Source organism: Semicossyphus pulcher, unplaced genomic scaffold, assembly GCF_022749685.1.
Source record: "Semicossyphus pulcher isolate SPU_LCO1_2020_fin unplaced genomic scaffold, fSemPul1.0.p SCAF_11, whole genome shotgun sequence".
In the NCBI taxonomy this organism is placed as follows: domain Eukaryota; kingdom Metazoa; phylum Chordata; class Actinopteri; order Labriformes; family Labridae; genus Semicossyphus; species Semicossyphus pulcher.
In genome coordinates, this window is record NW_027211615.1 from 30046573 (window position 1) to 30069302 (window position 22730).

At 46.8% G+C, this 22730-nt stretch overlaps 2 protein-coding genes across 2 annotated transcripts in view; one reads left to right on the plus strand and one right to left on the minus strand.

Moving 5' to 3' along the window:
• arid1b (AT-rich interactive domain 1B) overlaps positions 1–18212 on the plus strand; it is a gene marked incomplete at its 5' end in the record, with an annotated part of 32547 nt that extends 14335 nt beyond the window's left edge. Inside the window, 15 exons of the mRNA XM_069685413.1 lie at positions 171–344; positions 951–1096; positions 1175–1284; positions 4543–4683; positions 7177–7386; positions 7720–7939; positions 10478–10613; positions 11602–11780; positions 12466–12610; positions 12852–12968; positions 13055–13136; positions 13321–14065; positions 14188–14318; positions 14427–15081; positions 15342–18212. Of these exons, the coding sequence (XP_069541514.1) occupies positions 171–344; positions 951–1096; positions 1175–1284; positions 4543–4683; positions 7177–7386; positions 7720–7939; positions 10478–10613; positions 11602–11780; positions 12466–12610; positions 12852–12968; positions 13055–13136; positions 13321–14065; positions 14188–14318; positions 14427–15081; positions 15342–16384 (4234 nt within the window). The remainder of the gene's footprint in view (positions 1–170; positions 345–950; positions 1097–1174; positions 1285–4542; positions 4684–7176; positions 7387–7719; positions 7940–10477; positions 10614–11601; positions 11781–12465; positions 12611–12851; positions 12969–13054; positions 13137–13320; positions 14066–14187; positions 14319–14426; positions 15082–15341) is intronic.
• tmem242 (transmembrane protein 242) lies at positions 17439–21988 on the minus strand. Its single transcript, XM_069657459.1, has 4 exons — positions 21903–21988; positions 21128–21228; positions 19397–19534; positions 17439–18686 (listed from the first exon to the last, which is right to left on the minus strand). Exons 1-4 carry the CDS (start codon positions 21985–21987, stop codon positions 18576–18578), a joined length of 435 nt encoding a protein of 144 aa, XP_069513560.1. The 5' UTR covers position 21988; the 3' UTR covers positions 17439–18575.
• Positions 21989–22730: the final 742 nt, after the last annotated feature.

The following is a 22730-nucleotide window of genomic DNA, read 5'->3' on the forward strand; positions in this document are numbered from 1 at the left end:
AGTGAAGATCAGCCACCGTCCATCTGGGAAGTGTCAGTTTTATGGTTTAGAACGGGGACTGATATGATGATCTGATTTTATGGTTTGAAGCTGCAGAAAGTCGATACTTTGGACCACATCTCAGTCTGTGTTGCTTCTCCTCCTCCCTCCCTCCCCCCTCCCTCCCTCAGGCCTCCCTTCTCTCGCTCCCCAGCCTTCCACAACCAGTCCTGGCCCGGGGGTCGAACTGCCCCCTCTCCTACCCTTCACCCCTCTCACCCCTCACACCCTCCTCCCCACCACTCGCAGCAGGGAACGTATGCCCAGCCACAGCCCATCGTGCACACCCCCCCTGAGCATTATGGGTAGGTTTGGTACCAGAGCCTGACGCATACAGAAACGCAGCATCTAAATAAGAAGTGGTTCCTCATTGGACCAGAATCTCCATCTTTCTGTCACATATATTTGGTTGATTCTCACAATAAATAAGAGAGAGAGTGTGTGTGTGTGTGTGTGTGTGTGTGTGTGTGTGTGTGTGTGTGTGTGTGTGTGTGTGTGTGTGTGTGTGTGTGTGTGTCAGGCTCTGCTGCACACGGAGGTTATGGGATGTCTTACTAACTTCCTGTCCTCTGACGGCTGCTGCATGGCTTCAGAGCTGCTGCTGCGTCTTCATGAGGACTCTAACCTTTCTCTGTCCACAGCTGCTTAAACCTGTGGACATCCAAGCTCCCCAATCACCTTCTCATCGGGGTGTAATTTAGGAGCGTATGAACTTCAAAGTTCAGAAAGTATTCCAACATTTAAAGTTCTGTGAGGAGTTTCCATCAGAGAGCGAACCTTCTGTTGTTGTTCAGCTGATTCTTTGTCTCTCTAACTGCTCGGCTCCTCTCCTTCAAGATAACCTCCTGCATGCACGCTGCCCCCTCACCACTTTAACAATAATAATAACTAACCCCTCCTGTGGTGTCCAGGCAGGGCAGCTACATGGGCATGCCACCAATGGGAGGAATGGGCCCTGGAGGTCCTGGAGGTCTTGGAGGTCCGTACAGCCAACAATCGGGCAGTAACTCTGGGAGGATGACACCACAGGGGCCCTCCTACAACGCCCCCTCCTCAGGTAGGCACATAGATCCCAGCACCTGTTAGAGAGAGAGGAATGCTTCCATCTCTGAACGTCCTCTTATTTCCCCCTCAGGCCCCATGATGATGTCAGTAGACGGTGTCAGCGCTCATCCAGACGCCAAGCAGAGGGTGGAGCTCAGCAAAGATGGCGTCTGTCCTGCCTCCGATCCGCCCAAACCCAAGGTGCGTCCTGGCTTTGTGAACCAATCACAGTGGCTGTCTGCAGCACGCCAGCTCTCACTGCGCTGTTCTCTCTGCTAGCATGTTCTAACGGACGCATGTGGGCCGACTGCAAGAACGACTCTGTAAAGCACTGAAGGATCTGTGACATTTTAATGCACATATATTTTAGCCTCAGAGCAGTGAAATTATCTTCTGTAACTACATATGTTCTTTCATTATTGTGAACACTGGTGGACGGAGCTCATGATTGCCTTCACCTGAAGACACCATGTTCTAAAAACGTGCCCTCTTGGATGCTGCTGTATAAAGACATAATGAAGTTCACTCACGGATGTCTTAAAACATTAAGAAGCGTCCTGTAGGGTGTCTCTTCAGGTAGGGTATACAGTGCCCTGTAGTGTGGAGAAAACACTTTTCCTCCAGGTGAGCTTCCTATTGAGGAGACAAAAGGGCCGCCTGGAGCACTTCAAGTGGATAAACCACGACTAAGGGCTTTAAGTCAGCCCTTCAGTCCAGAAACAGTGATGGGCCCTGTGGGGTGTCCAAATCAGGCCACACGTTCCTTACCTACTCGGCGATAAACCCAGATTCTGAAACGGTGTGTCCTCCAAGTGGAGAGAGCGTGAAGAAGTGTCCTTACGTTGTCTTAACAGACGAGGAAACATGGAAGGATGCCCTTTCAGTGTACCAAACCCAGTCACAGGCTATGAGTGTATGTAGTCTACCCTTTAGTGGAAAAAACATGGTGACCTTTCCTCCAGTTCTCCCTCCAGAGGAAGGGTCAGCCCCTCCAGTGCCCTGTAGGGTGCCTGTGACTGGGGAAAACCCAGTAACGGGCTATGAAGGGATCCCTTCCAGAGGACTAAACTATGTAGGCTACCCTTTCAACGGAGAAAATGAGAAGAGTGCGCTGTGGGATCCCTCCAGTGGAGGAAACAATGACAGGCCACAAATTCCTTTCATGTGTAAACCTACTTGTGGATAAACCCAGATGTACAATGAGAGAATGTGATGAAGTGGCCTTTGGGGCGTCATCCAGTGGAGGTTGTCCTGTCAGTGTGGAAACACAGTGACGGGCCGTGTGGGTGCTCTGTCAGTGGAGAAAACATTGAGTATGCACTTCACAGCACCCCCACAGACTTTGGGCCATTATGTCACTGCAAGAGGAGAAATCAAGATGAAGGTTCCTGTAGGGTCCTCAAGGGTTCTGGCTGGGTCTGGCCTCCTGGGGCTGGAGTCCTCCTCCCTGTTGTCTGTAGACCATCACACCCTGATCAGAAGCCCATCTGCCTCGACTCGACCTCCTTGTAATGAGGAGCAGCGGCTCTCCTTTTTAATGTCTTTCAGGGCTCTTGAGTCCACATCGTCCTCCTTCACGTACCCAGAGCTCATGATTTTTGGGGACTGTTTACCTGCTGATAATAGATCCCATAATGAAACTCTCTTCAGGAACAGGAAGTCCTCCTCCACGCTCTCCATGACTTCTAGAAACAGGAAATGTGTCAGTCTTTGAAGGCAACATTCACTCTGACATGTCGACGTTTGACTTCAGTCTGCTCGTTCCCTGCCGGAGAGGCGGTGCTGCTCTCTGTCTCTGAATCTTCCTCGTGCTGTTCGTTACACCTGTCAGTGTTTCATCTGGGTTTGGCTGGTTGTGGAAGTGTTACAGAAAACCTAAAATACCCACTTCCTGCCAACGTGAGCCAGAGCTCCTCTGTCGCTGCTTCTGTTTAGCTTCTTCTGCTCGTTTTATCTTGTTTCTCTGCACTTGTTTAGTTCAGTTTTAGAGCGTCTGCTCCTCGCTGCTCCTCCTCTGACTCTCCTCATTATCCAGCAGTGAGGAGTCGTCTTGATCTCAGATCTGCGTAGGTTGTAGATGTGGCGTTCAGGTTTATGTCTCGAGCTTTGACTCGGGCTGACTTGATGAGAACCGGCTGCTTTGTGTTGCAGAGTTACAACAGCTCGTCTTCGTGCGTCTCGTTGCTCCGCTGAGACGCTGCTGCTGCTCACGTCTGCCTCTTCTTGCTCAGTCGACGCTCTGCAGGTTGTTTCCTTTCATGTCAGCTGTCAGAGCGGCTTCAGAAAAGATGTGAGACAGGAAGGTGGAAACAGTTGGATATTATAATCACAACACGTTCACTGTGTTCCTGGAGAGAAATAAAGATGTACCAAAAGCAACATAACCTGTTTATTACTAACCCTAGAGCTGTAACATGATGCTATCATTGTTGTAGCGACTGGCTCAGGTTAAACCCTTTCTAAACACGAATACTTACAGCTAATGAACCCCATAGATATTTTATTATGTAGTCTGACAGTCAGTCAGAGCTGAGACAGACCACAGATTCATTCGTACTTGTCTTGGCTAAAGAGTGTTCTGTTAAAATCACAAGAAGACACAGACACAAACAAGCTAGGCTAACGTAAGCAGCAGCTTGGCTCACAGCCTCTCAAACCTGCTGTGAACTGTTGGGTCAAAACATGAAGTGACTTTAATCAGTGTTTAAATAGTTTAAATTACAGCATAGCGCTTTAATTCTGCCGAGATGCTCGATGATTCCCTAAAAAAGCCGTGCTACGACATTAACTCGAAGTTAAACAACTTATCTAACTTATCTAGCTAACTCTTAACTAGCTCACAGTTAGCTCACATTGTCGTCATTTTACCGACTTAACATCAACATCATCACGTTACCTTTTGTGCTAGCACTGCACTGATGTTTTATGCTAACGTCACGTGATGAATGAGTTCAGTTCTTCTGCTCTTAAACAGCAGTTACCAGCTTCAGCCGTAACAACACGTCCGTGCTGTGAGGCGACTGTTTGGGAGCAGCAGAAAGGAGATATTTGATTTAATCAGGGCTTACATATCACGGTATCTGATTGTTACATGGACCAGCGTACTTGCCGACACTCAATGAAGCATTTGAAGCAGTATCGGAGGCCTTTCAGATGCGGTCGTTGATATCAGAAGTCCAGAGGAAACGCTTTGTGTTCTTTGGGGGGAAATCAGCCTGTTGTTAACCTGCTCTCTGGTGGTTGCTTCCTGTCTGCCGTGCGATGAAACGAGCCACATTAACCTGTCTTTCCATCCGCTCCCAGCTGCTAAATGCTAACGCTAATGTCTGAAGCTAGGTGTCATCTCTGAGCTCCTGCTTGTCGGCTCTGTGAATGTCAAATCTTTAAACCTTTAAAGTTCTACCTGGCCGCCCCCTCACCACATGACTCTGTTGTGTGTTTGTGTGTTTTGTATCACAGGACGGGTACAGCTCTCAGTGTGTGTCCAAGCCCCTCACCCCCTCCCCCATGTCCCCCAGCTCAGCTAGTCTGTCCTCCTTTCACGGGGAGGACAGTGATAGCATTAGCAGCCCCGTCTGGCCCAAGACGTCCACCAGTCCTGTAAGTCCAGAAAGACGCACACGTTTCTGTTCAATGTAGTTTCTTTTAGCGTGTTCGGTGTGTACAAGTCAAACCATGCTCCTGTTTATTTGAATGATTGTGACTGTTCTCGCTCATCACCATCGAGCTCTACTTCCTGCTGCTGTTGTGTGAAAACCTGGTGACTCCAGATCACTCACATCCCCTCCCACAGTTTATGTTTTTAACCCACAGAGCTCGCTCATACCTAAATTCAGAGGTGTTTTTCAGATGGGTGTGACCTGTATCTGTTCCAGGAGAAGCTTGGTTTTCATTTGACAAAGCAGCACTGTGTTTGCATCTTTATTTTTATTGTCTGTAAATATTGAAGGTTAAAAGCTGCATTTTTATGGTGAATGTTTCGCATCGTGTTGATGTTGAATGTGAGACTTTCTCATTTAAAAAAAGGCAGTCGGTTCAAAATATTCCCTGATTAAAAAAGTCGTAGCGCAGCATCACCTGCCTCTTCATCGGTCTGTTGACAGGTTAAAGTACGGTGGCTGACGAGGGAAAACACACGAGCTATATCTGACTTAGCAGCCCCGGGAGATTGAGTCCATGACGTTGTGTCCTTCAGTGCTTCCTCCTTTACAGCTGATATCTGTATCTCATTCTGCTTTTAACCGGAACAACAAATAAGGTCGTGTGAAGTTCTGTTGTTATGGAAGTGAACATGTGGACACTGATGTTAAAGTATAAAACTACAGCTGCCGTGATCTGATCGTTTTTAGCCACTGCTCGGTGAAGCCTGTGTGTGGCTGTGTTCGAGGCGTCGTCAGAGTCCATAACAAGGAGCATGCTGGGAAACAGTTTGACTTTAAGTTTGACTTTGACGTGTTGCTGCCTTGAAAAGTGTCTTACATTGAAAACGCATCTGAAGCTCGACTGATTTAAAGAGAAAGTCTCATTGTTTATGTTTACTGTGTCGTCGGCCATGTTGGTTCCTGTGTTTGCTCTGTCCTCTGTGTTTGTCCACCACAGTGCTGCACAACCTCCTCTGTCAACTTACAGACAGAATTTAAACGAGTTGTAGGACGTGTTACTGAGTAATACGGCTGTTACAGTGTGCCTCTGAACTGTTGTTAAAGGGTTACTGTACTTTACCTGGAGGAGCTGATCTGATCAGCTCTGCAGTATTTGCTTACCTTCGTTTAGAACTTTCCTTGAAAACAGACTTTAAACAAACTGAAGTGAATGAAAACTTAGATTTTCAGAACAAATCTTGAGGAATAAAATCTTTTTAAAATGAATCTGCAGACGAGTTGGGAAAGAAAACACAGGTGTGAATCGACTGACTTTACGTTTGGATTGACTAACATCAAACGTAGACGTGCTTTAGACTAAATGAGGAGGTTGGGCGGTGCTGCTGTTTTGAGCATGTGTCATTGTGATGTGACGGTGGGACTGCACAATGTTGACTCGTGTTTTTGCAGATCTTTAGTTTGGCTTGTTTTCCAGCCACATGGAACCAGACCGACCTGCAGGTTAAACCGCTGCTTTACAAACAAGAACACATCTCAACTACAGTTTTATAAGCAGCTCTAAAGTCACATTTTCACCTGATGTACCAGGAACCTTTAGTCCAAGAGACTGCTTTTCAGGGAACTCAATTTACCTGAAGCACAAATGCTCAGTAGGTAGGATAGGATAAATGCTTTCTTGTGTAACTGATTCACAGCTGCAGATTTGAAAGGTCGAGGCTGAAATATAATTCAGCCCTGCTGCCCCACCACTAAAGTCTGTGCCCTTCTGGAACTACCCCTGCCTCAGATCAGGGGCCGTTTAGGAGGCACAGATGAAGTCTCTGGGGGTTCATTTAGACCCTGGTCCCTGCTGTGGAAACCACTGGAGTTCCTTTAAACGTTCCTGTGCCCTGAGGAAGTTCTTTCAGTGGAAACGCACTCAGTTCCTCCAAAGGTTCCTGGTCCAAGAACAAAGTGCTTGCAGTGGAAACATGGCTAATGTTGTTCTGACTGAAATAATCCACTAATATGTGAAAAAAGTGTTCACTTTGTCCTGAAGGCATGTTTCACATATACAGTCTGGGGCCCTGAACAGGGCATCACAAACAAAGCATGCAGCAGGTGTATTTTAATGTAGCGTAGCTACTGTCTGTTAAGTATCCACTCGAACAGTTGATGCTGTATGAGGTGTTAGTGTAATCCTTGACCAGTAAACTCAGCGGAACTCTGGTTTTCTGGTGCAGATCACTGGACACTTGCAGACAGTAGAATGGATGCTGCAGCCTCCACGATGCGTTATCACTGAGCATGTGCAGGGCTCCAAACTGTTCAGAAGTTTCATGCTTGTATGACAAAGTGAACGTAGACTCAGACATCTTTAAACATGAGCGTCAGCTGCAGGCTTCAGATTAGACTGAGGAGGAGTTTGGGCGGAGCGTTAATCTGAATCGGGTTATTTTGTGACTTCTCTGCTTCAGTGTGTAAACTGGTCTTCGTGTCTCGGTGTCTCCAGAAGCCCAGCGTGGCCACCATGACCAACGAGAAGATCGCTCGGCTGTACGAGATGGGCTCGGAGCCGGAGAGGAGGATGTGGGTGGACCGGTACCTGTCCTTCATGGAGGAGAGGGGGACGCCCGTCCCTAACCTGCCTGCTGTCGGGAAGAAGCCTCTGGACCTGTGCAGACTCTACCTGTCCGTCCGGGAGATCGGAGGCCTGGCCATGGTGAGGAAACAATCTATATCTTTACTTTTTCCTCAGGCCTAATATCGGTGCCTGACTTCGGATGTAGAAAAGGGATCAAGTCCGACAGCAGCGAGACAAATCTTAACACTCACCTGGTGAGACGGCAGGGCGACACCTGTGCAGGAAACGAGGGTGCACAAACAGAGACCACAAAGCTGTTTCCAGTCACAGCCTGTAGTTATCACGGCATCTCGAGCCCGTTGTATTGATAAGATTACAGTTAGTAGAGAGTGATGGCTTTGTGACTTACTGTGGAGAGTTTTAGTTCATCCTCCTCCTCCTCCTCCTCCTCCTCCTCCTCCTCCTCCTCAGGTGAATAAGAACAAGAAGTGGAGGGAGTTGTCGTCTCTGTTGAACGTGGGGACGTCAAGCAGCGCGGCCAGCTCTCTGAAGAAGCAGTACATCCAGTACCTGTTTGCCTACGAGTGTAAGGTGGAGCGAGGGGAGGAGCCTCCACCTGAGGGCCTGGGACCTGCAGGGGACGCCAAGAAAGCTCCGTCACTACAGGCAAAGATCCAGCCCCCCTCCCCAGGTGAGCAATCACCTGATCTCCTTCAGATTTTTACTACAACGAGAACTGAGACACCTGTGAACTTCTCATAACTCAGACTGTGAGAAACGCCAGGTTTAGTCCAGTTCGTCCTCCTGTTTCAGGTAATAAAATCAAGAAGTGTCAGAATACGTACTAAACAGTTCATCCAGGTGGACCTCACCAGTACTTAAATCAACAGGTGTATTAAACCGACAATCTCAAAGATTTCAGGTTCATTCTCTTGGGCGCCCCCTAAAGGGGATATATAGTAATTACAGGAGCACTCTTCCCAGTGTAAGCAGACGTCCACGGTCGGCTCCGGCTGTAACTCTTGATTTTCCTGGCTGACGGTCGCTTTCCTTTTCAGACTGTTTGCTTCATCTGAGCGTCGAGTTTGTTTCTTCTTCTTTGGATTTTCACTTCTTGTTGAAGTTGTATCTGTAGTCATCCATCTTTTCTTTGTGTGTTCAGCCATAGTAGATTACTGTTTACTCGCAACACCTGCAGAGAGCGGAGAAGCAGCCGCTTAGCTCCGCCTACCCTCTCTGGCAGACCAACCACTGCTGGCTGATGGAAAACACGTCACTAACTGGGCGCCGCCACAGACACCCAGCCCATAATAATACTATATACTGCAAATGCAAAGGCTTTCATCAGCGGGCCATAGGCTCAGTCACCATGTGTTACCTCACTCAGAGAGAGATGGAGACTTACAGACGTTTACATGAACATCTTCCAGATTATCACTTTAAAGTAAACCCAACCATTACTAGTATTTAATGTACATTAATATGTAACAGGCATTTAAGTCTTAATACTGCACTGAGTTAACTTCGTGTGTGTGTGTGTGTGTGTGTGTGTGTGTGTGTGTGTGTGTGTGTGTGTGTGTGTGTGTGTGTGTGTGTGTGTGTGTGTGTGTGTGTGTGTGAGAAATTCTGTTTTAAATAGATGCATGCAACAAATGTCGTTGTGCAGTGACCACAAAGGCATGTTTCTCTTTTGTGTTCTACCAGAATCAAGCGTATTAAAATAGACACTGCAGTGATTTGGGACCCACAAGTACCTGAGAACGAGTGTATAGAATAACAGCGTTTTAAGGTAGTCCCCAGAACTACTAAAAACAAGTATAGTAAGGTGAGCCCCATAGACACTGCATAGAGGAAGTGTGTTAAGGTGGACCTGACAAGTAGAAAACGACTGTATGAAGTCAGTCCCCACAAGTACTAAAAACAGTACACTAAGTATTTAGAAGTACTGAAGGTCGTCCTAATAAGTCCTAAGAATAAGTGTGCTAAGGTGGACACCTGGACAAGTGAGTGTAATTAGGAGGTTGCCTGAAGTCAAAAGTAAAAATGAAGACGTGTTTAAGGTGGAACCAACAACAACACTTTAAAAACAGGAAGTCTTAGAAAATAAAGATCTCTCCTTCATATGTTATTTGTGTTTAAAAGAAAAGCTAGTCGTCATGAATGCTAAGTGTGTAAAGACGGACGTTTGATTATGAACAGACTTTACTTTTACGTCTCAGCAGCAGTTTCACGTTCAGACCTGTAACGCTGCGTCTCTCCGTCCCTCCCTGCTCTTTCTTTGCAGCTGACCTTTTCTGAAAACATGATTGTGACTCTTTTTGTAAACGTCCTGTGAAGTCTGAATGAACCTGTCTGAGTCTGTGCTGAATGAGTCAGTGTAGCAGAAAGATGGACCCAGACATGTTCCAGATTCTCTGTGTGAACGGGGCTGAAATTATGCCAGCTTGTCACTTCACACACACACAAAGACACACATGCACACACACACTCATAATTATGTAACAGGGAAGCAGAGTGAGCTGTCAGGCAGGGGAGGGGTGTGTGAATGTAAACATCAGTGACCTCAATCTGACCTAATTTCCCACGATGCCTCTCTCTCTGTGTGTCTCTCACACACACACACACACACACGCACACACACACACACACACACACACTTTGAGCTTCATTTAATGTGTTGATACAACACTGCCCTACAAAGACAGAACACAGTAACTACACACTGCGTTTGGTAGAAATATGTGAGGTACAGACCGGACACGACTTTGACATTTAATCTTAACATATACAAATAATTACTCGATTGATACGTGTGGTTTTTGGGGAGTCAAAAGAACTTGTTGCTCATACAGGTAGCCATAGCTTAAATTAATGAACACATTTGTTTCCTGTGGATAGAAAAATAATTTGATGCTCGTAACATGGACAGATTATAGAAATGTTTTGATTGCTTTTTTGCTCCTTGGTTTGATTACAGATTAATTAAAGAACTAGTTAAATAGACAATATAGCTCAAGCTCGATCCTTCAAACTTCCTCCAACCTGCAATTCTGAAGAGCTGGTTTCCAGGAAGCTCTCGGTCCCCGGAAATCAACTTTTTATCGGACGTGTTACTTGTGTTCCACAGGTACTCTCGGTCCACCTCCTCTTTGGGTCTGAATAACTGCCGTCATGATGACACATGACCCTTGTTCTCAGCAGGTTTTCTGTCTGGTCTGTATCTCTGCAGCCAACTCGGGCTCCCTGCAGGGCCCCAACACGCCTCAGTCCAGCAGCAGCTCCCTGACCGAGGCCCCCGGAGACCTGAAACCGCCCACCCCTGCCTCCACCCCGCACAGCCAGATGGGCCCCCAGCCTGGGAACAGGTAGGGGAGGTGTTCAAATCCTTAAACAGGAGTTACTCAAATTATCCAACCCTCTGTTAGGGTCAGGTAGATCATAGATTGGGTGTACATTCCCTTAATGCTTTTGTACCCTCTAAATCCAGAGATTAGAGATTTTAAGAGACTACAACTGTGGTGTAACACAAATATAAAGGTGATTAATTGCGTGTCCCATGTAGAGGCCACAGTCCTTGATGCAGCGGCCCCGGGTTTGACTCCCACCCTCGGCCCCTTGCCGGTGTCCTCCCCACTCTCTTCTCCCCTGTTCCTGACACTATCCACTCTCCTCTCCATAAATGAAGGCATAAAAGGCCCAACAAATGAAAAGAAAATGAATAAGTATTAAAAAAACTGAAATAGTAGAGGACCCATAATTGAGCCCTGTGGCACACCACTACTAAAATTAATACTGATGAGACAGTTTCCAGTGACATGGTGTAACTGAGATAACAGCCCTAATGCCCAGAGCATGTTCTGAGGAAGTAAACCTGTCTTTCAGTTATAGTGCACAATTAGCTGTTAGCATCTAGCAACCTAGTGAGAGCCAAGGATTTAGGTAAATTGGTGGATAGTTTCGCAGAGAAACTGATAAAAAAGGAAACTGGTCTTCAGCCTGTCGAGGGTGTTCGCGCTGGTTTTGGCTAACCATACATAACCACACTGAAATTTAGAGTGTCCTGTTCGCTAGCATTAGCTACTACTGAGTGATTTCCTTTTTAAATTGTGACTTTAAGTAAACGACACTTGAGGCTAAATACAATCTTACATCAAAACGTTTTATTCCATCGTCCCTGCAGAAAGTTTCTTCATTTCTCAGTTCTAAACTGTAAAATCGTCTTTCCAGAGCAACACTGGAGTGAATTTAATGTCACTGGCAAAAAATGTCCAGTCCTGAGAAACTAAATCTCATTTATCTTCATGTTGTCGTTATGTTTTCAGTCCTCACTTTCTTCTGTGTCTTATCTCTCAGGAACATGGGAGGAGTGAGTGTCCAGGACCCGTTCTCTGACGGCAGCGACCCAGCGTTCCACAACAAGCGAGTCCCAGGACCAGGCGGCGCCCCCTACCAGCAGGGAGGAGGTCCAACCGACCCCTCCATGAGGATGCAGTATGATGCCAACAAAGACCCATACGGAGGAGCGAGGAAAGGTGAGTAGGGACATCGATTTGTAGAAGTATGACGACGTTTAGGACTAACAGTCACCTTTTAAACATTTATTTTTGGTTGAGCAGTTAATTTAAAGTCGAGGAAACTGCTCTGTGTTTTCCTGCAAAAATCCAGTTTAAAGTTTGTTTTATACGGAATATTTTTTACCCATTTCATTCAAATGTGAAATTAGTTAAAGTTTGATTTAGATCAGCTGATTCTACAACAAAAAACGCTTTGAAAGTGGTGATATTGTTGTTTCCTACCCAGCTGCTCATGACCACGATCCCTGCTGGTTTGTCCTTCACCCTTATGACCCAACCCCGTCTCCACCGAGGATATAAAACCAGTTAACCAGTAGAAAACCAGACGCTTTCCGGCCCTGACCAGTGTTGAAAAGGAGAGGTGCTGTAGATACAGTGTGATAGCTCTGTCTCCGTGCTCTGCTGCCCCCTGGTGGTTTAAACCTCAACTGTATTTTTATCAGCCTCTTGAAAGGGCTGCATTGAGCTCGCGTTGCATCCACATTACATCACCACTGAGCAGAACAAAATCCTCAATCAGATTTTAGATTTTCTTCCTTCCAGATGATTAGAAGTCGAATGTCTTAAAACAAGCGTATTCACTGGATCGACTAATAAAAGAAGTAATTAAACCGCATCGATCCTCCTTCCTGTTGCTCTTCAGCTCCGGGGCCCAGCGAGGCCTTCAGTTCCAGTCAGATGCCCAGCGGAGCCATGCAGGACATTTACCCCCGTGGCCCACCGTCTGGGCCCCTGACAGGGATGGGCCCCCGACCCCAGTACCCCTACGGCCCCGGCTACGATCGGAGGTAAGAAACAACCGAGACAGTCTGCAACATTTAATGCCAAGTTTGTGTGTTATTACAATCTCATACAGCTTCCCTCAGTGAGTAATGTCCCTGTGCATCGACCTGTATCTCGCTTTCGTGAATGTTGAAACAAATTCACTTCATGTCATTTGTTATGTCTTACGGGACTGAATTTATACAAATAATAATGAAGTCAGACACCGTGCAGTTCCTCTGTGTATTTATCTTTTCTGTCCTGCAGGTCGGACCATGTGATGGGGCCAGAGGGAGGCATGGCGCCCCCTGGAGGTCAGAACAGCATGGGTCCGTCTGGAAACGAGGCCGGCATGTACCCCGCCAACAGATTCCCTCCCCAGAGGTGACAGACGGGCCAGGAGAGGACACAGGAGAGGTTTTTGTCTGTATGCAGTGTTTAAACAAAGTTTCTCTGCTCTCTCTCTTCAGACACGGACATGACGGTTACGGGCCGCAGTACCCTCACAGCATGGCCTACAGCTCCCATCAGCCCCTGTACCCTCAGCAGCAGGTGAGCACTCGAAGTCCGCTTCACATCTTTACAACAGTTGAACAGGAGTGTGTGTTGGTCTCTTCAGCGAGTGTGTGTGTGTGTGTGTGTGTGTGTGTGTGTGTGTGTGTGTGTGTGTGTGTGTGTGTGTGTGTGTGTGTGTGTGTGTGTGTGTGTGTGTGTGTGTGTGTGTGTGTGTGTGCAGGGCTACAAGCGTCCGATGGATCCTCTGTATCCTCCTGCGAAGCGTCATGAAGGTGAGGCGTTCGGTGTGCAGACATTCGGCCCTCAGCAGTCGGACATGTTCGGCCCCTACAGTGGAGGGGGGGGGGGCTACATGGGCCCCGAGCGGCGGCCCGTCCAGGGCCAGTATCCTTATCCTTATGCCCGGGACCGCCAGGGGCCCCCTCAGCACGGGATGATGGGCTCAGGGCCGTCAGCGCTGTCTGGGGGACCTGCAGAGGGGCCGCAGGCCAACATGTGGCACCCCAGGACAGACATGGGCTACCCTTACAGGCCCTCCTACACCGGCATGGGCCGAGGAGATGACCAGGAGGGTCGGGCCCCCCAGGACAGTCAGTGGCCCCCAAGTCATCAAGGCCAACGACAGCCACCGTACCCTCCCAACTCCTCCCCCTCCCCCTCCATGCCCACCCTGCCCTCCAGACAGCCCTCCTCCTCCTTCCAGGCCACACCCACCATCTCTAACCATGTGACCCGCTCTCACAGCCCCTCCTCCTTCCCCCGGCCCCTGGGGGGCTCTCTGTCCCCCAACAGCACCCCCTACCTGCCATCCATGAAGAAGCCCGGTCACCCTGGTGTCCCCCCCGGCCCCTCGCCCGCTCAGAGCCTCCACCTCCTCCACAGAGAGGTCAGCTTCCCCCCCGGCTCTGTGGAGGCCACGCCCCCAAAACTGAAGCCACGACGCCGGCTCACCGCCAAGGACACAGGTGACGAGACACACAAACACAAACACACACACACACACACACACACACACACACACACACACACACACACGCACACACACACCACTACAGATCCAGGTCTCTGATTGATCTCGTCCTATCAGGGACCCCGGAGGCGTGGCGGGTGATGATGTCACTGAAGTCCGGCCTATTAGCAGAGGGCAGCTGGGCTCTGGACACCATCAACATCCTGCTTTATGACGACAGCACGGTGGGCTCCTTCAGCCTCGCTCAGGTCAGACCCGCCTCACATACACGCCTCTGTTAGAGGGTTTACAGAGATCAGGATAATCATTGATTGTTAATAATAATCGGTCACATGACCTCCTCCCTCCTCCTGCAGCTGCCCGGCTTCCTGGAGCTCGTGGTGGAGTATTACCGCCGCTGCCTCATCCAGATCTTCGGCATCCTGGAGGAGTACGAGGTGGGAACGGAGGGCCAGAGGACCCTGCTGGAGCCCCCGCCTGGCCCCCCTCAGGAGGAGGTGCTGAAGGAGACACCAGGAGCCTCCTGTGAATCTGACAGCCAATCAGACGAGGAGCAGCAGATACAGATGAGGGCAGAGGAGGAGTTGCTCACTGCTACACCTTCTACAGACATCCCGGCGGAGGTGAAACACACTAACCCCGTGGTCAAAGAGGAGGTGGAGGTGAAGGAGGAGCATCAGGAGCAGGAGGTGCCTCCCCCACAGGCCAGCAAGTACGACAAGCTGCCCATCAGGGTGGAGGAGACAGGGGAGGAGTGGGAGGAGGTGGAGGAGCGCTGGGCTGAGCTCAGCCGACCCAACGGCTTCATCAGCGGCCTCCTGCACTGGAAGGCCGGAGGAGGAGACTCCACCGCTCACATCCAGACAGGAGCAGAGGGGAAGGGAGGAGAGGTGGGGAGGAGGCAGGAGGAGAGAGCGGGAGGAGGAGGAGGTGACAGGCAGGAGGAGGAGGAGGGAGGCGAGGAGGAGAGCCTGCCAACTGGTGAAGAGGAGCAGCATGAAACACAAGAAGGTAAAGACCTGCAGGAGGAGGAGGAGGAGGAGGAGGAGGAGGAGGCTTAGTGATCAATAGTGGAGCTCTGTCAGACACTAAAGAAACTATAATAAATAATAAAAATGCATTATTAATGTGATCGTGTGACATCACAGTCGTTGTTCTGCAGGGTTAGTGTAGTACCTGTGTCAGACCAGCAGGCGGCTGCTTCTGTCCTCGGTGTGACTGTGCAGTCTGTTGTGAATATGTATGATAACAGCTGTGTCTCTCCTCTGTAGGCTCCCTGTCTAAGGTCAAAGGTCAGAGGTCACCGGCTCAGAGTCCCATCAGCCCGCTGGAGGACGAGCCTCGCTGCTGGGACGAGGCTCCGCTGTCTACGGCCGAGTGCTGGCAGGACTCTCTGTCCAAACGCTGCGTCTGTATCTCCAACATCGTGCGCAGCCTCTCCTTCGTCCCCGGGAACGACACCGACATGTCGCAGCACGCCGGCCTGGTTCTGATCCTGGGCCGACTGGTGCTGCTGCACCACCACCACCCCCGCAGGAAACGGACGCCGCCCAGCTACCAGCGGGAGGAGGAGCGCGGGCGGGCCTGCAGCCGGGACGAGTGGTGGTGGGACTGCCTGGCAGCACTGCGGGAGAACACGCTGGTGACGCTGGCCAACATGGCAGGCCAGCTGGACCTGTCACGTTTCCCCGAGAACATCATCCTGCCGGTGCTGGACGGGCTGCTGCACTGGATGGTCTGTCCGTCCGCCGAGGCCCAGGACCCGCTCAGCTCGGCGGGCGGGGTGTCCTCGCTCTCCCCGAGGAGGCTGGTGCTCGAGTGTCTCTGTAAGCTGAGCATCCAGGACTGCAACGTGGACCTGCTGCTCGCCACGCCGCCCTTCAGCCGCCAGGAGAAGCTGTACGCCGCGCTGGTGCGCTTGGTGGGCGAGAGGAAGAGCCAGGTGTGCCGGGAGATGGCGGTGGCCGTCCTTTCCAACCTGGCGCAGGGAGACCCCACGGCGGCGAGAGCCGTCGCCCTGCAGAAAGGCAGCGTGGGAACTCTGATCGGCTTCCTGGAGGACAGTGTGGCCGTGGCTCAGTACCAGCAGAGCTCACACAGCGTGCTGCACGCCACCGCGCCGCCCGAGCCACCCAGCGTCAACATGATGTGCCGTGCTGCCAAGGCGCTGCTGGCCATGGCGAAGGTGGAGGAGAACCGGACGGAGTTCGTTCTGTACGAGAGCCGGCTGCTGGACATCTCGCTGTCGGCCGCGCTGAACTCCTCGGTGGCGGCCATCATGTGTGAAGTACTGTTTAAAATCGGCCGCTCGTGACACGAACACCGCCACGGAGCGTGCTCAGTGGCGTCTGAAGCAGCTCCGCCCATGTGACAGACTGGCTCCTATTCTATTTTTATTTAAAGAACAGAACACAAATGATTTTAAATACAAATGAATATATATAGAATATATGAAGCTCCTCCATCCGCAAAATGTTTATTTGGATTTTTAAGTAATTTTAATACAAAAATATTTAATACTTGTATTTTTAATTTTTTATTCTTTTGTCAGTTTGTTGTTTTAACCAAAGTGTGACGCTGGAGAACGTCGGGTTCTGGCGCTCTGTGACGTGGTCGTTTCTTTCTGTTTTTTGGGGGCGGGGTTAGTTAGTTTGGGGGCGGGGTCAGAGTTATTTAAAGTGACACATGTTGTAGATAACCCCTCTCCTCATGTATGACAGGAAACACTGATGTTCAGTCATATTGTTCTGGTGCAATAGGTTCGTTTTTTACTCTAAATGTGAATTATTTGACCGTCTGCAGTTTCAGTATTTCGCCGAACCACAGCAGTATCAAACGTCACTTTTCTATGTCTCCACCAATCAAATCGCATCTCCTGCTCCGTCATCTCCCTCCTGTAAATAGACGATGTACATTTGAATCATTTCTAATAGCTTCCCTGCAGGTGAACTTGTTTCTGTATTTAAGTTTCAGGACGTCGGGGCTCTCGTGTGGGAGGGTGCGTTTGATTTGACAGACTGTATGTACAGGAGGTCGGGGGTGGACTGTACTCATCTTGTTGCTAACTGACACGACTTCAACAACAGTTATAACAAATGTAAAGAGAGAAACAAAGAAAATCTCTACATCCAGAACGTCTCCTGTTTCATTTGACCGACGTCGTTTCTTCAGGATGAGGTCAAAGGTCAGAATAAACGTTCAATGCTGTGCAGTTTTTTTCATGCTGGCTAACATTAGCATTTCATTGTTATAGTTTTCATGTTAGGATGTTAGCATTTTAACATACTGGAGGCTATTATTAGCTTTTATGAATAGTGACAGGTCACGTTAGTATGTTGGATAACATAAACAGACATTTTGTTAGCATTTTGACACACTGAACGCTAACATTAGCATTTTATTTATTGACCTCAAGGCTCATTCTGTGCTAACATTAGAAATACTAGCTGTTAGCATGCTAACGTTTAGCTAGATAAAATAAAGGGTTCTTTGACTCTGCCTGCCGTCACTTTGATGATCCTGGGGGTACTTCCTGTCCTCAAACGTCGACTTCCTGCTTTCAGGATGAGGAAGGAAAACGTTTCTGATTATTTTCTGTCCGTCAGCGTCGGTTTGTCTCCACAGATCTCCAGTTTTATCATCAGATCTTCTACACACCTCCAGGTAAACCACCCAGAATGCTTCACTGTCAACACGAAATAAAACAAGCAGATTTTTAGTCCTGAAAACTTGACTGGGTTCTTGAAAGCACCACTCCGGACAGAGATAGAATAAAGGTTTGAATTCAGAAGGCGACAGTTAAACTCTTCTTCGTTCAGTCCAAAAAACAACCTCCATGTTTTTACTTTCAGTTGTTTGAATTCCAGAGTGAACACTGAACGCATCGTCAGCAGAGATTCATTCTTTCAAAAGTAAATCAGACGTCATTTTTTAAACCAGAATATTTCTCTTTTCTTTTAGTTATTAGTGATGTTTCAAACCGTTCACACGTGTGCACTAAAGATCAATAAAGACAGTTAATAGCTTCACTTAGAATTTATGTGCAGGACTGTCACAGTATTTCTACTTCGTGGTATCACGACGCACATCTGAACGACACATCTGAATCCGTCTTTGTTGTCGGCTTCACTTTTCCACATTAAACAATTAACACTTTATAATCTTTGTACATTAAATTTATTATAACTATTCAGAAATGTACATTTGGTCAAAAATCAATAAATAACTTTAGTTCTGGCTTAGATGTTGTACCAGTTTTTAGGCACATTCGCGCCCCCTGGAGGCTGAAATGTTCATTACACCAGAAAAAAGTTCCTCCTGCGCTCGTCTGGTTCCATAAAACAAAGTCGGATCTGTGGTCTGAGTGTGAACCATGAAGGCTGCAGGAACAGACCGAGAGCAAAGTGGTGCAGACGGTTCTTCAGGGACACGTCAGCAGACATGTCCTCGCGTCTCCTCGTTACAGTTTGTGTGTCGTCTCGTTTGATTGGTCCTCCAGCAGCGGGTCACTTTGACTTGAAGAGTGAGTCCCAGTCCGGAGGTTCAGGTCCGGCAGACTCCGAGTTCTTCGGGATGGACGGGAAGAAGGACTGCATCTTCTGTCTGAACTCTGACAGCTGAGGAAGAGGAGAATCAGAGCGGAGGGACAGATTCAATGTGGATTCATCAACTGACTGAAAAAAAAAACTACATCTAACAAAATAAATACAGTAAAATCAGATACTTTACCTCGGAGTTAAATACTTACTTTTTTAAACTTCTACTTCTTTTTTCTTCTTAAGATTTTTTTCTCTGAAATATTTAAACAATTTTTCACATTTCAACTTTTCTAAATAGTTTATTTTTGTAATTTGACTTTTTTTTAATTCAATTTTACAAATCAAAATTTAAATTTTACGATTTTTTTCCCAACAATGAAGACATTTTCTCAGAAATATTAAGTCTATTCATTAATTTAATACACTTTATTTTTATAAATATCATGACTAAAAATATTTTCATTCTTAAATGATTTTTTTTTTTTTTTTAATTCAACTATTTTTTTTCACATTATTTAAATTTAGGTTTGAGAAGTTTGAGCATTTTTTATAATTACTTTATTATATGTTATATTTTTGTGTGTTTAATTAAAAATCTTCTTTAACAGATGTCGACTTTGTTCTTGAATGTTTATGACGTAAATGTTACAATATTGTTCCTTTATTCTGGACAGTCCTCACAGAGCCTCTGACACGGCTGACCTCAGAGGACTCGTCTCTTGTAGAGCTAAAACAGAAAATCAGTGAAGCTCGATATTTGTAATATTTGTAGGTATTTAGACACGTACGCTGTGAACACCGAGGACTTTCCACACCGTGAAGCTGAGCAGACCGACCCCACAGCAGGCGTACAGAGACCCCCAACCCAGAGCTCTGAGGGCCAGAGAGGCCCCGCTCTCAGGGACCGCCGCTGTCGCCACCACGCCCTGCGAAGGAACCAGAGAGTCAGAAAAACAGAGGCAGAAAAACTGGACCTGAAGGCAGCACGACGGTGAGTTTTCTGTCACCTGATTCTGATGAAGTTATTTTAAGGCTGTAAATAAATAATCAGTGAAATCAGTGAAATAAGACAAAGGACCAAAACACATTTAAATAACTCTTAATGTAAACTACACAGACGTGCTTCGCGGCCAACAGTCTGCGGACACTTGCAGATTTTAGACGTTTTCTTTGGTTTGCTGTTTTTTTAATGAGATGTTTCTAAATGCAAACGGTTTGTTTGTTTCCTGTTTCCTGTTTTTAATGTGAGAAGGACAAAAGATACCAAAGGATGCAACTTTGTCAGAGGTCAAAGGTTAAACTCCAGAGAGACGCTCAGTAACAAGTTTCATCCTCAGAGCTTTAACAGTGTATGAATCTGTTGTGTTGCAAACATCTGAACTTATATTGACATATTTTGTGCGTAAATTCACGATAAAAAGATTAAAATGTGTAAATTGAAGACGCTGCTCTTCAGTCTTCTGGTTTCCTCCTTTCACCGCCGCTCCTCGTTCCTCCTTTTATCTAATTTCACATTTTAAAGTTCCTTCTCGGCGCTTTGGGGCTCGACGCAGACAACAACGACGAGTCTGTGACAGGAATAGAGTCGAGGAACAAACGCTCGATTGTTCCTCAGCGCTAACTTTAGCGTGCATGTGCGTCATGTTTAATCAGGTCCTGTGAGCGGCCGATAATCACAGCGTTCCAGCTAACAGGACGAGTCTGACAAATACTGACTTTTCACAAACATTGGAATGTGTGTCCATCGCGTCTGGTCAGGAGGGAAACCAGACGTCATCGCAGATGTTTGTTTACTTTCTCTCAGCCAGAAGAGTCGGATAGTTTACGCTCGGGCACCGCAGGACGATAATCACGTTAGAAATCTGAGAAAAACAAGGAAAACGGCTCGAGGGAAGCAGCAGACTCCTCTTCATCACGTGACCACATCCTGCTGTTAGCATTGTTAGCGTATGACATGTAAAGTTAAAATAAAATATAAGTTTGTATTTATATTTGTGATTTTTACTTTTGTCTCTCAGCTTGTTTTGATGCAGAAAATGTGTCATTAAAGTATTTATGCAGGACGACGACAGATTCACATTCATACTGTCGAAGCTCTGAGGGTGAAACACGTTTATGAGCGTCGCTCTGACCTTTGACCTTTGACCTCTGACACAGAAAGTCTACTTCACACATGAAGCGTAAAGAATCGGCAGACTGTCTGACCTCCTGATGATGCGTTTCATACATTTCGCAGACAGATTGTGATGAAGATTTTCATTTTTATAACCTCTTTCTTCTTAGAGTTGCATCCTTTCTTTCTGCCAACATGCAAGAAAAAGCTGAACAAACAGGTTATAAATAGAAACAATACATTGCATAAAAAACTGTCTGCGTCTAACATCTTGTGTGCTTCATTGATCTTTACAGTCTGTTAACTCGACAGAGAAACAACATAACCCAACCTCTCTTCACAGTGTGACAGGGAGGAACAAGTATAAGTGATATCCCCACACACAGAACAGACAGCAGAACTGAACCTTATTAAACCAGTCTGGACTTTTCTTCTTTGCCAGCGCCAACGTGGAGCCAAATCCTGCGATCATCCCTGCAGAGGCCACCGTGGTCAGAAACGCTGCACCTGCACACAGGAAGTGATTTCAGCTTTACAATACATCAATATTGTTTTGAGCAAAGAGAATAAAATCTAATTAAGTAAAACCACTTAAACCAGATGTAGAGCCTTCTGCTTCTTTTTCAGATCCTGCTAAAGCCAAACTCCTTTTGAATTTTTATGAATTTAAAGATGCTTCACCCACGATTCAAGACGCCTGTCTCTCGCAAGCACGACATGATAAAAGGAGTTGGTTGAGTGGAAAAGAAAGTAGATACGAGCTGCTACATGTAGCCGAATTAACAAGAACAATTTCATGTTTTGAGATCATTATTTAATCATAATTATGTCTTATGGAGAATTCTTGATAATAAAGAAAACCTTCAACTGCACAAGTTTTAAATGAAGTCTGTTGAAACAGTATCGTTGCGCGACTGGAAAAGGGGATATACCAGTACAGAAAGAAACACCAAATTCAGTAGCATTCATACATCGTATTAACAAGGTGTTAAGTAATATGAATAACCAAGGACACATACAAAATTTCTGATCTTTAAATAGAGTGGTGTGAAAAAGGGAGCCGACAGCTCGACATTGCAGTGACCTCGGCTAGAAAAACGCGACTAAATTACAATAAACAGACTCTGCGCATGGCTACAGGGAATTTGAACTACATGCTAACATGCTAACTGCTTTCTTGCCTTTTAACATCTGCAGTTTGGCCTCTTCATCCATTTCTGAGGCTTCTCCAACATTCACAGTAATGTTTTCACCAGCGGCTGTCATGTTGCTACAGTCCGTCTGCGTAAAGTCACCGGAGGGAAACAAGATAGCTAGGAACGTTAGAACACCGCGCTTTTTAATCAAAAATGTATACATGAAATCAAAAAGAAATTACGACGTACAATTAAATAGTCAAATTTAAGATAGATTATTCTGCACTTTGTTTATTTTAGATTTTTAAGTCGAGAATATGTTTCTTTTTTTGGTGACCGAGGGAAGCGACACAGAAACGGAATGCCAAACTAAAGATCGTCTATCGATCTATAATACAGCTATCTTGAGCTGGAGGAAGAGATGAAGAGGTCTCACTCCAGTTCTTTTTGAGTTTCAATGAACAAAATCTGATTATCTTTCATCGTATAAAATCGTTATATGTCAAATAAATAAGAGCTAAATAGTAAATACGTGTAGAGCAGATATGAGTAGAGAGTTGTAAAACTACGGGGAAAAAATACAACTTGAAAAAACTTAAAGCAATTGTCATTTTATTGTCAGTTATACCTTTTTAAATAGTTGGTGGTTTAATTTACAGCACATCACATTTATAAAGTCATCATGTGTTTTGTGGGCACAAATCTTAATTTGTAAAGTAACTAAAGCTCTCTGATAAATGTAGTGCAGTAAAAAGTACTACAGATGTAATGAGTACAAATACAACAGTGAGTAAATATTCTTACCACATTCCACAGCTGGTCATCTGTCAGGGAGGTTTTTCTTTCTCTACAGAGTGGTCCCTCGTCACACTA

Excerpts from the sequence above, each read along its gene's own strand:
- tmem242 (XM_069657459.1), bottom strand. The coding sequence starts at position 21,987 with ATGACAGCCGCTGGTGAAAACATTACTGTGAATGTTGGAGAAGCCTCA. Across the intron at positions 21,229-21,902 it reads CAAACTGCAGATGTTAAAAG|GTGCAGCGTTTCTGACCACG; the intron begins GCAAGAAAGCAG and ends TCCTGTGTGCAG. Across the intron at positions 19,535-21,127 it reads GTCCAGACTGGTTTAATAAG|GGCGTGGTGGCGACAGCGGC; the intron begins GTTCAGTTCTGC and ends GTTCCTTCGCAG.